At 36.5% G+C, this 14,469-nt stretch overlaps 2 protein-coding genes across 3 annotated transcripts; one reads left to right on the top strand and one right to left on the bottom strand.

Annotated features, from left to right (window-relative positions):
• Nucleotides 1-413: 413 nt before the first annotated feature.
• LOC142612353 (nucleobase-ascorbate transporter 3) lies at nt 414-6,251 on the top strand. 2 transcript variants are annotated; one of them, XM_075784459.1, is made up of 14 exons: nt 414-530; nt 768-1,035; nt 1,641-1,738; nt 1,849-2,025; nt 2,517-2,617; nt 2,780-2,855; nt 2,945-3,186; nt 3,296-3,392; nt 3,612-3,698; nt 3,856-3,914; nt 4,555-4,646; nt 4,743-4,820; nt 4,916-5,079; nt 5,919-6,251. In XM_075784459.1, the coding sequence occupies exons 2-14, from the start codon at nt 891-893 to the stop codon at nt 6,135-6,137; spliced, it is 1,635 nt and encodes a 544-aa protein (XP_075640574.1). In that variant the 5' UTR covers nt 414-530; nt 768-890; the 3' UTR covers nt 6,138-6,251. The 2 variants fall into 2 exon arrangements, with proteins under 2 accessions (XP_075640574.1, XP_075640571.1); XM_075784456.1 differs by lacking the exon at nt 414-530 and having other exon boundaries at nt 546-1,035.
• Nucleotides 6,252-10,635: 4,384 nt separating this feature from the next.
• On the bottom strand, nt 10,636-14,268 carry LOC142618574 (putative disease resistance protein At5g47280). The gene is made up of 5 exons (XM_075791520.1): nt 13,481-14,268; nt 12,606-12,994; nt 12,139-12,494; nt 11,836-12,041; nt 10,636-11,668 (listed from the first exon to the last, which is right to left on the bottom strand). Exons 1-5 carry the CDS (start codon nt 14,187-14,189, stop codon nt 10,842-10,844), a joined length of 2,487 nt encoding a protein of 828 aa, XP_075647635.1. The 5' UTR covers nt 14,190-14,268; the 3' UTR covers nt 10,636-10,841.
• Nucleotides 14,269-14,469: the final 201 nt, after the last annotated feature.

Genomic DNA, 14,469 nt, shown 5'->3' with positions numbered 1-14,469 from the left:
GTTATTCTCCAAAAAAAAAAAAAAGGTACACCTTTTCTTTTGTGTTTCGGTGCCAAATTTCTTATTAAAATATAGTTTATTAGAGTAGCAATGTTAGCACTATAATATTTTACACAATTTTTATTACAACCCACCATGTAGCAATTTGTAAGCGATATGAATAAATTGTAAATTTATATTTATACTATTCATAACTTATCATATAACGAGTTGTGACAAAAATTATGTAAAATATTATGTTATTGGCATTGCTATTCACAGCTCACAAGATATTATTACAGGGGAATGAATGAGTAATGACTATGACGTGTAAAGAAAAATGGGAAGATGGTTAATTATGAAGGAGTAGAACGCCAATCTGGTACTACACGAACTGGTTGTTTGTAACAACTAATAAATCGTGAGAAGGAAGTACATACAGAACTTCCTCGAAGACAAGCGTTTCTGCCCATACGCTATATTTAATAAACATCTTCTAGCATATTCTTACTTCTCACTGCACGACATATACTTTAAATTACGACCTTAAAGTAATCTCAAACTCTCTCTCTCAGTCTCTTCCTTTATGTCTCTCTCACACGCTCACTGTCTCTCTCTTCCTCTCTAGTCTCTCTAGCTCTCAAAAACCTTTGTTTATTTTTTTATGGTAGCAAACCTCATTACATGTTAAAAGAGTTTCCTTTCTTCTAAGAAATCTTTGCTTTACGTAATTACTACTTTTTATTAATTTTCCCTTTCTTCCTGATCTTCCTTTGCTTACTATATAGCATATACTTCGTTGCGTCGGTGATTTATTGAATAACCAAGAAGAGCAAGCGTTTAAACACACCCACCAAAAAGAACAAAAGGACTGGTAGTTGAAGAAGAAGAAGAAGAAGAAGAAGAAGAAGATGGTGGAAACAGCAAATCACCAGCACCCACAGGGGCCACCGCCAGCTCAAGCTCAGCCACTTGGAGGTGCAAGGGGTCCTCTTTTTGCTCCCAACGAGCAATTTCAACACCTCCAATATTGCATCCACTCCAACCCAAGATGGGGTTTGTATTTCTCTCTCTATCTTTTTGCTTTGTGATTTGATTTTTAATGGTTTTAGTTCAGTTGGTATTTATTTTTATTGATTTCTTTTGATTCTGCTTAGGATTCTTTTATAAAGGGTTTAAGTTAGATTCTGTGATCAAAAGGTGAAAACTTTTGGTATTTAGCTGCATGTCTTTATCTCTATGGTGGGGTTTGAGGGAAGATGAGGATCACTCAAATTTATTTTATATTTATTAAGCTCTTTCTTTATGGGTTCCTTTTCTTCTTAATTTTGCATCTCACTTTTTTTTCTTTATCTTTTTCTATATGTCTACTTGATTCTTGATTCTCTTTTTCACTTAACCATGTTTAATTACTCATATCTTGAATATACGTACACTTTGTTCTTTTTACTGTAGAGGACAAACCTTTTTGTAAGTTTAGATGATTTTCATTACTGATTCCACTACTGTTCCTGATTTGGAAGAAATCTGTATATATTACTGAAAATTCCAAACCTTTTGCGTATCAATTTCATTAGAATTTTGTAACTCTTAATTAACTCTATGTTGTGCCTCTCAGATATTCTACCACTAATTAATTTCAATCAATGTAAATTTTGCAGTGGAAACATTTATACTGGGTTTCCAGCACTATATTGTAATGCTTGGATCTACAGTTTTGATTGCCAGTATACTTGTGCCTCTAATGGGTGGCACCCATGTAAGTTTTTGCCCACTGTATCGTATTTTGATTTATATCGAATCTCTTTTTGATGGACTAGACCCTTTCTCTAATCCCCAATATCCGGAATTCAATGTTGACGCCAACAGGGTGATAAAGCCCGTGTTATTCAAACATTGCTCTTTATGGCGGGACTGAACACACTGGTTCAAACAATGATTGGAACGAGGCTTCCTACAGTGATGACTGCATCATTTGCTTATTTCATACCCGTGTTGGCAATTATCAATGATCTCTCTGATGAAACCTTTGCATCTGAGCACCAGGTAATTAAATTTCAAGCAGTATGTAATATGAGCCATATTGCTATATCATTGTTATAGAGTTCTAGGTGCTATATGGTTTTGTGTCCGAAAGAGATTATATTGCATGGATTATCTGCTTAATTTAACTATTTATGAATTATTATCAACTAATGTTTGGGAGAATGCTCCTAATTTATATGTTTAATTCATGAATTCTTCTGAAAAGGTCATGAATAGTAACATTTGCCTTTCCTTTTTTTAACATGCGATGCTTTTTCTTTCCCTTACAAATCCAATCTATTTCTCAAATTGTGATGTTGTCGCACTGGTGCATACATCTCCCTCCCGCTAATAACTAAATTTATCAACAATTGAGGTGCAAGCTTGGTGGGTTTATCATCAAACTGACGTGCCTTCTTATTTTCTACCTAAATTGGTTTGGCACATTATATATATTTTTCTAAATTAAAGGTAAGAGGACTGCCTTCTGATTATGATGAGGGTGCTTGCAGAGGTTTTTGCACACTATGAGGACAATTCAAGGATCCCTAATTGTCGCTTCCTTTGTCAACATCGTTCTTGGATTTAGTAGGGTATGGGGGAGTTTGACAAGGTAAGGTAATCGTGATATGAAAAAACAATTCATTCTACTCATCTTATTCAATGGTTACAAATCCTTTACATCTCAAGGATTCTCATTTGAAACCTAGTAAAACTTTCAGGTTCTTGATTTTATGTTGTCTAACTGTTACCACTTTGCTTTTCTGGTCCCCAGATTATTTAGTCCTGTTGTTCTCGTACCAGTCATTTGTGTAGTGGGTCTTGGTCTGTTCCAGAGGGGCTTCCCACAGGTAATTTCTTTAAAGAACACTATAATGCCTCAGTGGCACTGAAAATAAAATAATAAAATCAGTATATGACTCTCCTATGTTCTGTGCAGCTTGCTAACTGTGTCGAGATTGGCCTGCCCATGCTTATTATACTGGTTATTACCCAGTATTTGAAGCGCATCATTCCTTTCTCCCATGTCATACTTGAGAGGTATGGTTTGCTATTTTGCATTGCTATTGTCTGGGCTTTTGCTGCTATCCTCACTGCGGCTGGTGCTTACAACAACGTAAAAGAGCAGACTAAACAGAGTTGCCGCACTGATCATTCCTTCCTTATAGCATCTGCTCCTTGGTATGTCCAGATAATTGGGCTCTCTGTTTGCAGATGGACTCACTACTCCCTTTCATAAGAATCATCCATTTCTGATGCATAACCTGGTTTTTTTTTTCCCCCAATCTAGGATTAAAATTCCTTATCCATTTCAGTGGGGTACTCCCATATTCAGAGCGAGCCATGTCTTTGGGATGCTGGGGGCAGCACTTGTTACATCTGCAGAGGTTTAATCACTATTCTAGAAAATCTCCAATTTAGAATCATTTCAAAGATTTGGATGAATATATCTTTATATCAATCCATTATAGACATTTGACCTGCTTACCCTTTGTGCATGATTTCCATCAACTTGACTAGTTTTTTTATATTGAAACATTTCTCAACTACACTGATTCCATATTTTAAATTTGGTCCTTTGTCTATTCATTTAACTTTTGCTGCAGTCAACTGGAACCTTTTTTGCTGCATCGCGTCTTGCAGGTGCTACACCTCCACCATCACATGTCCTCAACCGAAGTATTGGCCTACAGGTACAGTCATAGACTGACGACAATTCTTCTTTCATCTCTCTCTCTCTCTCTCTCTCTCTCTCTTATGTATCTATGATTGCTTTAACAGCATATGAAATGAATCTTGATTGGCTTTACCACCTAGAAACTAAAATTTTGGCTTCATCTTCAAATGCAGGGTCTTGGCACGCTGCTTGAAGGGATCTTTGGTTCTGTTGTTGGTACTACTGCATCTGTGTAAGCAATTGGTGCTTTAGTAATCAATATATTAATCTGTTTTGGGTCTTTGTTTTGCTTGGATCTCAACCTTTCCTCTATATGGTTGGTAAAACAATTCTTGGGTTCTCTAACCCTCAATTATGATGCAATAGGCCACCTAGCCAAAAAGGGGGGGAAAAAGGAGGGGGATGGGGGGGGGAGAGACATTGCAGATGATGCAGGCATGCATTTGCAATTGTTTACAAATTACAATGCCTGTAATGGGATTGGTATTTTGGCTTTTAGTTCAGTATGCTCCATGATAAGAAGCTTTGCATCCTGGAATGATTTGACCATTCTACGAACCACTCTGGTGTCCTGTTTAGTGTCAGGATCTGTGCCTGTCTTGAATTTCCAGATTCTTAGCTCCTTATCACAGATCCAAGCAGTAAGATCATCACACCTAGTAAAATAGCTTCCGTACAAGGTTTGTGTCTATCTATATGTTATATGAGGTGATTGAGTTGAAACTGTTTCTGTGGCAGTGGTGATATTGACATTATTGACCATCGTTTAGGATTAAATCAAATAAGTTCCATCCTTCTTGTTTGTAAAAATGCTGCTAGTAGACTGTTTGAAGTAGCACTTGGTTTACTCACTTCTTGGGATGATATTGCAGTGAAAATGTTGGACTCCTTGGACTGACTCACATAGGGAGCAGAAGAGTAGTGCAGATTTCAACTTCTTTCATGATCTTCTTCTCCATATTTGGTTTTTTTCTACTTCCATCATGAATTGTGGTACTATTTACCCATTAGCCCGGGCTTTATCATGTCATATTTAATTGTGTCACCTTGTTTTTTTCAGGGAAGTTTGGTGCATTGTTTGCATCTATTCCTTTACCAATATTTGCTGCCATATACTGTGTTTTATTTGGCTTTGTTGGTGAGTGATTTTGTTATCTTTGTAGCTAAATCTGTTTTAATTTAATCTTGTTGATACGTCCTTAATGGAAAATTTTACCTTTCCTTTATCCACAGCTGCTGTTGGGATCTCATTTATGCAGTTTGCGAACAATAATTCCTTGAGAAACTTCTACGTTTTGGGCCTGTCCCTGTTCCTGGGGATATCAATACCTCAATATTTTGTCATGAACACTGATATGACTACTGGTCATGGACCAATTAGAACAGGTGGTGGATGGGTAAGTTTTGTACACTATATGCCTCCATGTTTCTCTCTAAATTTCTTTTTACATATTAATGGTTCCATGTTGTTCATCTCTCTCAATTTTTCTCAGCATCTTATAGAAGGTAAAAGTTTTAGATGACGTGCAAAAAAGTTTATGGAAAAGTAGATAATAACCGAATCCACACCCATATTGTGCAAACAGAACATGCAATTATGTTTAACCAAATGAGCTTTATGGTTTACATGAATCTCATACTAGGGAAAAACAATATTAGCAGAATTGAGACTTTAGGATTAAGCTTTGTGGCAATCTATCAGTTGTTCTAAATCCTGATTTAAACCTAGCACATTTCATTTAGTCTTGAATGTAATCAATGTTAAGACCCTACATTAATTGAATTTCAATCAAAGGCAATCTAGTTCTTTCTGCCTCTTAACTTCCCTCCATTTGCTGAATTAGTAAACCACATGTTTTAGTACTTAACTTAGGAAGTTATAACAACTACAAAATGTGTGTACAATTAAAGAGTGTTGGTCTTGACAAAAATTGATCAATGATTCTAGTCTCTTTAATCCCAGCCTTGGCATTGAAGCCTAATGATATTTCTCTGCATGTAGATTTATTAGGATTACATTGACTTCTTACGATATCTGAAATTCTTTAGTTATTTATCTTCAAAGTCCCCTTGTTTGAATATTTTTTCAAGAATGTTGTCAAATTAGTTGTCCTGGTTATGAGACGAGAACAGGATAAGTCCATCTAACAAAATATATATCCTTGCTAGCCAATACATCAACTCTATTACATGTTTGTCTGATTTTTTTTTCTTTTCATTTTTATAATTGTTGCAGTTCAACGACATTTTTAACACAATATTCTCATCACCGCCAACTGTGGCAATAATTGTTGGGACACTGCTTGATAACACGCTTGACGCGAAGCACGAAGTTAATAACAGAGGACTTCCATGGCTGCTTCCCTTCCATAGGAGGAACGGAGATTCTAGAAGTGATGAGTTCTACAACTATCCCATGAGGTTAAATGAGTACATCCCCACCAGATTTTTCTGAACTCTTAAACCTGTTATTGTATATTAGATATATATTTACGATGAGCAAAATATTGGTTTTTTTTTAATATTTTTTATTTTATTTTATTTTATGCAAAGCAAGGGGTTTTCTAAATATAGAAGTAACAATGTCACCAAAGGCGAGCCCGTAGAGTACTTCCCTAGTTCACTTGACCTCATATCTCCATGGCTGCTTGATATCCCTGCCCAAGTGCTAGCGCGACTACTGACTAGTTTCTCCCAGTAGCCCATATGGAATTCTTGGTTCACTTGGTGCGTCCACTACTTGGTGGATGTGTTCCAAATACTTGGATCTTTTTTGTGAGTTCCACATTGTTTATTAACTAAAATATTTCCAACAAGAGCGCTTGCGGCCTCATATTGTTTGAGACAGGGCTGGCTGAATGGTGGAGCAAGAGGTGTGGTTGCTTAAGGGCCCAAGTACAAAAAAAGCCCTCCAAATTTTAACCAATAGGGTCATTTATAATCAATAAATAAAATAATATTTTTTTACTAGATGAAAAACAAATAAAAAATAGAAAAAAATGCAACGTTCACAATATTTTTATAATTAATGCTAAGTAGCAGGTTGTTACAGGTTGTTATTAATGGCAAAAAAATAATTATAGTGATATTTTTAAATAGAAAACAAAAAATAACTTAAAACTTATGATTTATTGTAAAAAAATATTGTGAATGTTGTATTTTTAAAAAAAAAAAGAATAATAATAAGATTTTAGTTAGCGAATCTACTAGTTCTTATCTAAGTCTATCACTAACATCACTCTTTTCCTTACCATTATTAATCTATCATATCAATAAGTATGAAAAATTGTTTGTATATAAAATTTTTGAAAAAAGAAATTTTTTTATATAATTCATGTTAATTAGTAGTAATTTTGCATCTAAAATAAAATAATCAATTTTCGTCTTAGACTCAAATAAATCATATCAGCCTTGGTTTGAGATCCCTTAGACATTGTTTTCTCAGTTGATTGAAGCTATTATGGTCACATTCAAATAGGATCTATTAATACAAGTGACCTCTTTCCATTCTTTTAAAAAAATTTCAAGGAAAAAAAAAATGTTCTATTTAGAATTTGTATTTGCTGGCAATAGGGATGGCAATGGAGCGGGGCAGGGCCGAAGGATGGAGTCTTCATCTCCGCCCCACATGATTTTGTTTTACCCCATTCCTGCCTCGCTCCGCATAACGGGGAAAACTTTCTCACCCATCTCCGCCCCTTGGGGCCCCGTGAAGCCCCGCTCCACCCCGTAAAACTTTATTTTATGTTAATTTGCCCTACAACTAGTACAATTTTTTAATGAAATCTATTTCATTAATAAAAATATACTTGAAATTACAACTAAACTTATCTCATCAAATCAAATCAATTTTTAGAAAAATTTGAATAATATATCCAAGTGTTTAACAAGACAATCATAAGAAAACAAATTTCATAAGATAACACAAAACAAAATAAAGACAGAGAATCACATTTGGTGAAATAAAATATGCTAATATTAATATGTTTGTTTAAATATTAGGGTTTTAGGGTATGAAAAATTTACAATTATAACCCTTAGTAAAGCGGGGCGGGGACGGGGAGGGGGAGGGTCTAAAAAGTTTAAACCCATTCCCGCCCCGCCCCGTGGGCTAAAATCTTGCCCCATTCCCGCCCCACCACCTTTGTGGGACGGGGAAAACACGCACGGGGCGAAGTGGGGAGGGGCGGGTTTAGGGGGCGAAGAAAAATTGCCATCCCCTAGCAGGCATCGGTGGAAAGGGAACCAACGAGATGCAATATGTGCTGACTAGAAAAGCAAAAGCCACCAAAACCTTCTTGTTCCTTCATTCATACTCTACAATTTTATATATATATCCTGATCTGATTCATTAACAGATGCGGATTTAATATATTGCTACTTGTTATATGTGAATGAAATACAGGTACTACTAGTATAGTGCTACTTATTTATTATAATTTTGACTTTGACTTTGAAAGAGTAGCAGTATGGATTTGTGGCTCTTGCAAGTTAGGGCTCTGATTCATCCCCTTGTATTTATTTCCTATTGCCATGCATAATCTATTTTTGGTCAACACTAAATTTAATGTGCACTCTAATAATTAATGTTCCTTACAGTTCAGACCTTGTTTCAATCCAGCTTCCTACTGGTTCTTTATTAATTAGGCAAAAATCAATGTTTGTACATTAGTAACACCTTCCCCACTTTCCTTATCTTTTTTGTTTGGTTGGAGCTTCTCCTTTTGATTGATGTGGAATTTCATGAGCCACACTAGTTGGGGTTGGAAGAAATGGTTGATTATTGAGCAAAGGATCAGAAAAAAAAAAGTTTACTAAATTTTCGTCAGAAAAATTATTTTTCCATTTTATCTAGTCAATTTTCCACATGACCTACATCAAGCTCTTTTTTTATTCCTCTTCCAACGGAAAATTCAATAGTATCCACATAGACCATATCTTCATCCATAGGAACCCAAGTACCTGGATCAAAATTTTTTTTTTTTCACTATTCAATTTAAATACCATTTCATTGTTCTGTTTTTTAATCATAGCCTCACACTCCAAATCCAACAATCAAGATCAGCCACCCTTTCACTTGCAAGGTCGAACACAACAGCCAAGCTTGGCTAATCAATGACCAAGATTGGCCACACCTCACAACAAAGTGGAGCAATAAGTTTTTTTTTTTTTTTTGAGAAGAAAGTGGAACAATAAGTCTAGAGACAACATAATTCACAACAGATTCACAATTGTCTAAGGTTGCAAGTTGTTAATTTTTATTTTATTTTATGGTAAGACAGAATTTTATTGCAAATGTGAAATAAAAGTTACATCATGAATAAGGGCTTGCATGATACAGCAAAGATCCACGAGAATCAATAAAAATTGCAAAAGCAATTGTTGTGAAATTTACTAAGAAAACTGTTATGCAAGTATTACTCCAACTGAAAATATGAGATGGCTATACTAATGTGAGTGCTAAACCTACATAAGAAAAAAGTTACTAAATTTTTATTTACAAATAAGAGATGGCTATACTAATGCAGAGTGGTAAAGGGCACTGGTATTTTAACAAAAAGGACAAATGTGACAAAAAATAAACAAAGACCACCACCCACCCCACAGTCCATAGACCACAGGCTTTTCACTCCAAATCATAATCTTGTGGCATCTTTGAGTCTTTGACCATCTGTGTTATGATTAACAATAAAAACTAGGATTATAAAAAAAAATTAAAAAATTAATGAAATATTGCCTTTGGTCGTACATATATCATGATCTATCAACATGTAAAAAAAAGTTGAAGTGGGACCAAAGATTTGTTTGTGAACGCATACTAAAAGGTTTTCAAGTTACTTTCAATCGTAGGAGTAGAAGTTATCAACTAGGCCAAGAAAGTGAGAAACTGACTAAAGCACCTTCTTGGTTACTCAACTAAACCCCACTCTTTTGATGACGCATGATACGAATCTCTTGAAGGGTCCCAGAATATATATATGATAATAATAATCTCCATAACATTCGGTATTGATTTTGCTATATATAGGTCCCACACGCTTTTTTTACTCGTCGCTCTTTCCGCGTTATTGCCAATCACATAATATAAATACAGATATTACACTGTCCTAATCAGACCAGAAAAAATCCACATTCTACGCATGCCATATAAGAATTTTTTGTGCACGAACCTGATAATGCATTGGACCCCACATTGACAAGAGCAATGTTTACCAAAGAGTTAAATTCTTGTTGAAATTATTTTTCATAATCAACATTAATCTCGTTGAAATTAAGATGCTATAGGTGATAATCTAGGCTCCTTTGGTAGGAAATTTCTAGTAATTGTTTAAGTGTTGTGAACATACTCGTGAGTTAAAAAGTGTTGTGAAAATATATATTGTGATATTTAAACACTAAAAACTGTTGTTTAAACAATATTACTAAACACCCTTGATTTTCTATGAGTGTATATATATGTGATTTTTTTTTTCTCTCTCCCCCCCCCCCCCCCCGCGCGGCGGGCGGCAAAAAAAGCAATGTGTGTCTTTGCCTCTTTGGGAAAAAAGAGTCTCCAGAAATTGACTGAGGTAATAGGGTGAACAAAATTTGGCATTTGAGACTAAAATCATAGAGGCTACGATTCAAGTAATTGTTGCTTTGATTGGTACCCAACTGCTACACGGTTTTATAACATAAAGAGAAGACTTCCACAGCAATTGATGGGGTCTATAAACTACTTATGACATATGGCCCCGTTGATTTGTTTTCCACGGCATTAAGCCAGAGACTTTTTGTTTTGGTTTTTCATTGAGATAAAAGTTTTTGAGTTTTTGGTCGGTTGGATATGTAATGATATAGAGAGAATTCTACACCCTTATCCCCTAGTTCAGCTGTTCAAATGGGCTCATCCAATCAATGACTGAGTACTGGCTTGCTACCAAACACATTTGTGTCTCATTACAGAAGCTATAAGCCAAGAAGAGAGAGATAATCTACCACTAATTCATTTACATCTTTTCACATTATTTCCAAAAATCATGTACATCGAAAAATACTAATACTAATACTAATAGTCACACGTGCCGAGAGCCTTGCAACTTAATCTCCCTTTTAGGAAGAACGAAACATCCCCCCCAACCTTGTTGATTAAAAAAACAAAAACCAAAAAACACCATGTTCATTCATTTATCCAGTCCATATCAAAGCATTTCTCAGTAACCTGAATATGAAGGTTTGGCATGGCCTTCTCCATATCTCTCCACGACCAAGAAACCTCTTCATCGCAAACAACACGACGCAATGACTGTAATGAAGAAGCAGACCTTGGAAGATTCCTTATCTGTGAACACTCACTCATATCAATCTTCTCCAGACTCTCTAATTTACCTAGGCTTTCAGGAAGACATGCTAAATTAACACATTGAGCAATGTCAAGATACTTCAACCGAGCTAGCTCACATATTCCAGGAGAAAGCATCTTCAAAGTTGGGCAAGCATATAACCTCAGGATTTGTAGGCTTTTCAGTTTGCCCAAGTCAGCAGGCAGCCGGTATAAGCTATGGCAATTGGTGATACTTAGACTCTCGAGTGAGTACATCCCACAGATGGTAGAAGGCAACTCAAATAAATCGTCACAGTGATCAATTGTGAGTTCTGAGAGGCAAGGGAAGAGCTGGGGTAGCTCTACTGACTGACCAAGGATGTTTTTTACCTTGCATAGAACAAGGGAAATTTTCCTCAACTTTTTCAGGATGGAAGCTTTAGATATAGGAGGGATGGTAACTTTCTCAAGCCAGAGGCTCCTCAAGTTGGGCAAATTAGTAAAAATAGAATGGTTCTTAAGGATTGCATTGGATGAACCATGATTTATAACTATTAGTGCCCTCAGCCTTGGCATTTTATCAATGAAGTGAGGCAAGAAGTACTCAGTTGAGGAAAAGTTCAGGATAAGCACTTCAGCCTTTGGAAAATCCAATCGGAACCAGTCCATCTCATTCATTTCCCCTATATTATGAAATCATATTGAAAGTGAGCACAAAAAAGACTAACAAAACAACAAAATTGAGATGCATGCTCCTTTTATGCTCTAATTGCTGTTTGGATAAGCTACCAAACAAGTCTAATTTTTTTCTCTAGAAAGAAAGGCAATTTAGAATGAGTGATGATAATACCTGTATGAATTGAAACGATCTGGGCATTAAACGGCTGATCTGAATTCCTCGCCCACTCTTTTGGAAGTTCTTTCTCTCTTCTTGGCATAAGCAATCGTGGGTGTTCATTTATGAGTCCCTGATTGCTTAAATGAAGAGCAAGGTCTCTCAACACATCATGTTGAGTAACAAAGATCTCAAAGCAACTGCTATACATGTCTCCAGTTCTGCCAGATTAATAATACAGTAAAGGATTTAGAATGCATATCACCGCTAAAACAAGAGCAACCTATGTTCATGACAACTAAAGTAAAACCTACATACCTCTCTTCCTTCACCAGGGTGAGGAGATTCTTGTCTGAAAGTTCAAGAAGAATCGCAAAAGCTTCTTTTCCATCTATATCGTGAAGCTCAACCCACATATTGATAAGGATCTCAAGAGGAATCTTCCTGTCTTCGGGGAAGGCCCCCAAATCCAAGAAACATTCCCTGACCTTTTTGCTCAAGAATTTAACACTTACTGCCATTCTTTCAAGCAGCTTATTTTCATGGGGCTCAGAGACAGGCTCACTTCGAGACAACCTGCTCTTTGCACCTAACCAAAACAATTCAGATTGATCCCTTAACGAAGCTCCTATCACTTTAAGTGCCAAGGGAAGCCCCTTGCACTCACTCACAACCTATTGAATGCAAATTTAATGCGCATCAGCAAGAAACAAGTAACCAATTACAATTCTGAAAAATTACACAACCCCATTTGCTACACAAGCACTGAGGTTAAATAATATTACCTGCTTGACAAGATTCTCATCAGAACCAAGAGGCATGGACTTTTCTCCAAAAGCAGAGTGGCAGAACAAAGACAGTGCTTCATTCTCCGTCAATAATTCTACTTCATAAGTAGCCTTGGTAACAGAAGGAAATTTGAACCGAGAAACCACAAGGATTTTGCAGCCTGGAAATATAAGCTTTTCAAGCACTGGAAGTGTCCACACGTCATCCAGTACCACCAGGGTTTGGGTACGAATTCTCCCCTCATACTGGAGATTATATTGTGGAATCATATAATTGTAGTCCAAATTCTCATTCCCCATAATGTATCCCCAAATCTTAGCTCTCAAATGATCCACATTTGGAGACTGAGATACTGTCAGGAACAGAATCCTGTCACAGAAGTAACCTGCACAAAGTGATAAAAAGAGTCCATTGGAACCAAACCTTCACATTGGTTGTACAATTTTGAGCATATTAAACATAATAAACAACCTTACATAGTACTTTCCTATGACAATCTTATTTTCCAAACTAGAAAATCCTTCTTCCAATATCCGCTATAATACAATACTCATTAACCATGAGGAGTACACAACAACAATCAAAGCCTTATTCCCAAAATTTTATGATCAAATTCTCAACAGACTAGTTAGGATCGGCTACATGTATTCTTAAGTTATAAAATCTCCGCACATCTCAAAAGGTTGTAACTTGAAATGAAACATTTATCTAAATCAGATACAAAAGTGGTATTTGGCTCAATTTGCTGGAAAACTAAAAATTGAAACTTTTAAGCAAACAGATCAAAACCCAGATACCAAAATTATAAAACAATTAAGAACCAAAAATAACAATGATAAAGTCTTATTCTTTTAAGATCTACAGTACTCACTTCGAACAAGATCATCTTTGCAAAACTCTCTAGCCAAGGTGGTTTTCCCAGACCCACCAATCCCACAAATAGAAACAACCCGAAACTCATCTCTCTCAGACAACACCATCTCCTTCACTCTCTTCTTTCCCAACTCTAACCCAACACCAAAACTCACAAAACCACTGTCAGCACCCCACCTCTCCTCCTCTTGCTCCACTCTCTTCATAGCCTCCTCTATCACCCACTCTTCAGCACCACCACCTCCCATTCTCATAGCTCCAAGCCTCTGCTCGAGCCGCCGAGCAGACCCTTCAAGTCTGTCGAACCTCGCAGCCGTATCGGCTCTCAAGTGGTGCACATCAGCAAGCACGTGCATCGGAACCATAGTTTTTAAGATACTCGAAACTTTCTTATCAATCTGATCCATTTTTCTTGAAAGTTGCAAGTTCTTGTAGACGTTCCAGCGAGGCGAAGCGAGGACCTTGTGGGTGACATCGATGCCTTCTTCGAGAGTCTTGTACAGATTGTTGAGTTGGGTTTGTCGATAAGGTGTGAGCTCCACTCCAGCCATCTTGATTTCGTAGACCATGGGACTGAGTTGCTCGAGTGTGGAGCTTAGTTGCTCGGCACTTGACTTGCAGAGACATGACTTGCGTGCTATGTTGAACAGCATTTTCAGTAGCTCCGTCGTTATCTCACCGGCGAATAGGTCTACAACACCACCCATGGTTGCGGGTGAGGAATGGTCTGAGAAAGAGAGAGTTTGTGCGTGCGAGAGAGAGAAAATTGTGGCGGGTGGAAGTTTGTGTTTTATAGCTACAAAGTGCCAACAACCGAAGTATATTCTCAAAAATCTTATTAAACAATTGGTATCACGCATTCCATTTTAAAATCGTGTTTTTAACCGTTTTACTAGTAATGTTTAAGTATTCTTGTGAAGTTTTTAGTGTTGTAAAAATATATGTTTGAATGCTATAGAAACACATATTAAAGGTTTTTTTTTTTAA

The sequence above is a fragment of the Castanea sativa genome, chromosome 1 (genome assembly GCF_040712315.1).
Source record: "Castanea sativa cultivar Marrone di Chiusa Pesio chromosome 1, ASM4071231v1".
NCBI classification, from domain to species: Eukaryota; Viridiplantae; Streptophyta; class Magnoliopsida; order Fagales; family Fagaceae; genus Castanea; species Castanea sativa.
The sequence above is the reverse complement of the archived record's forward strand: the minus strand, read 5'-3'. Positions and strand labels throughout refer to the sequence as shown.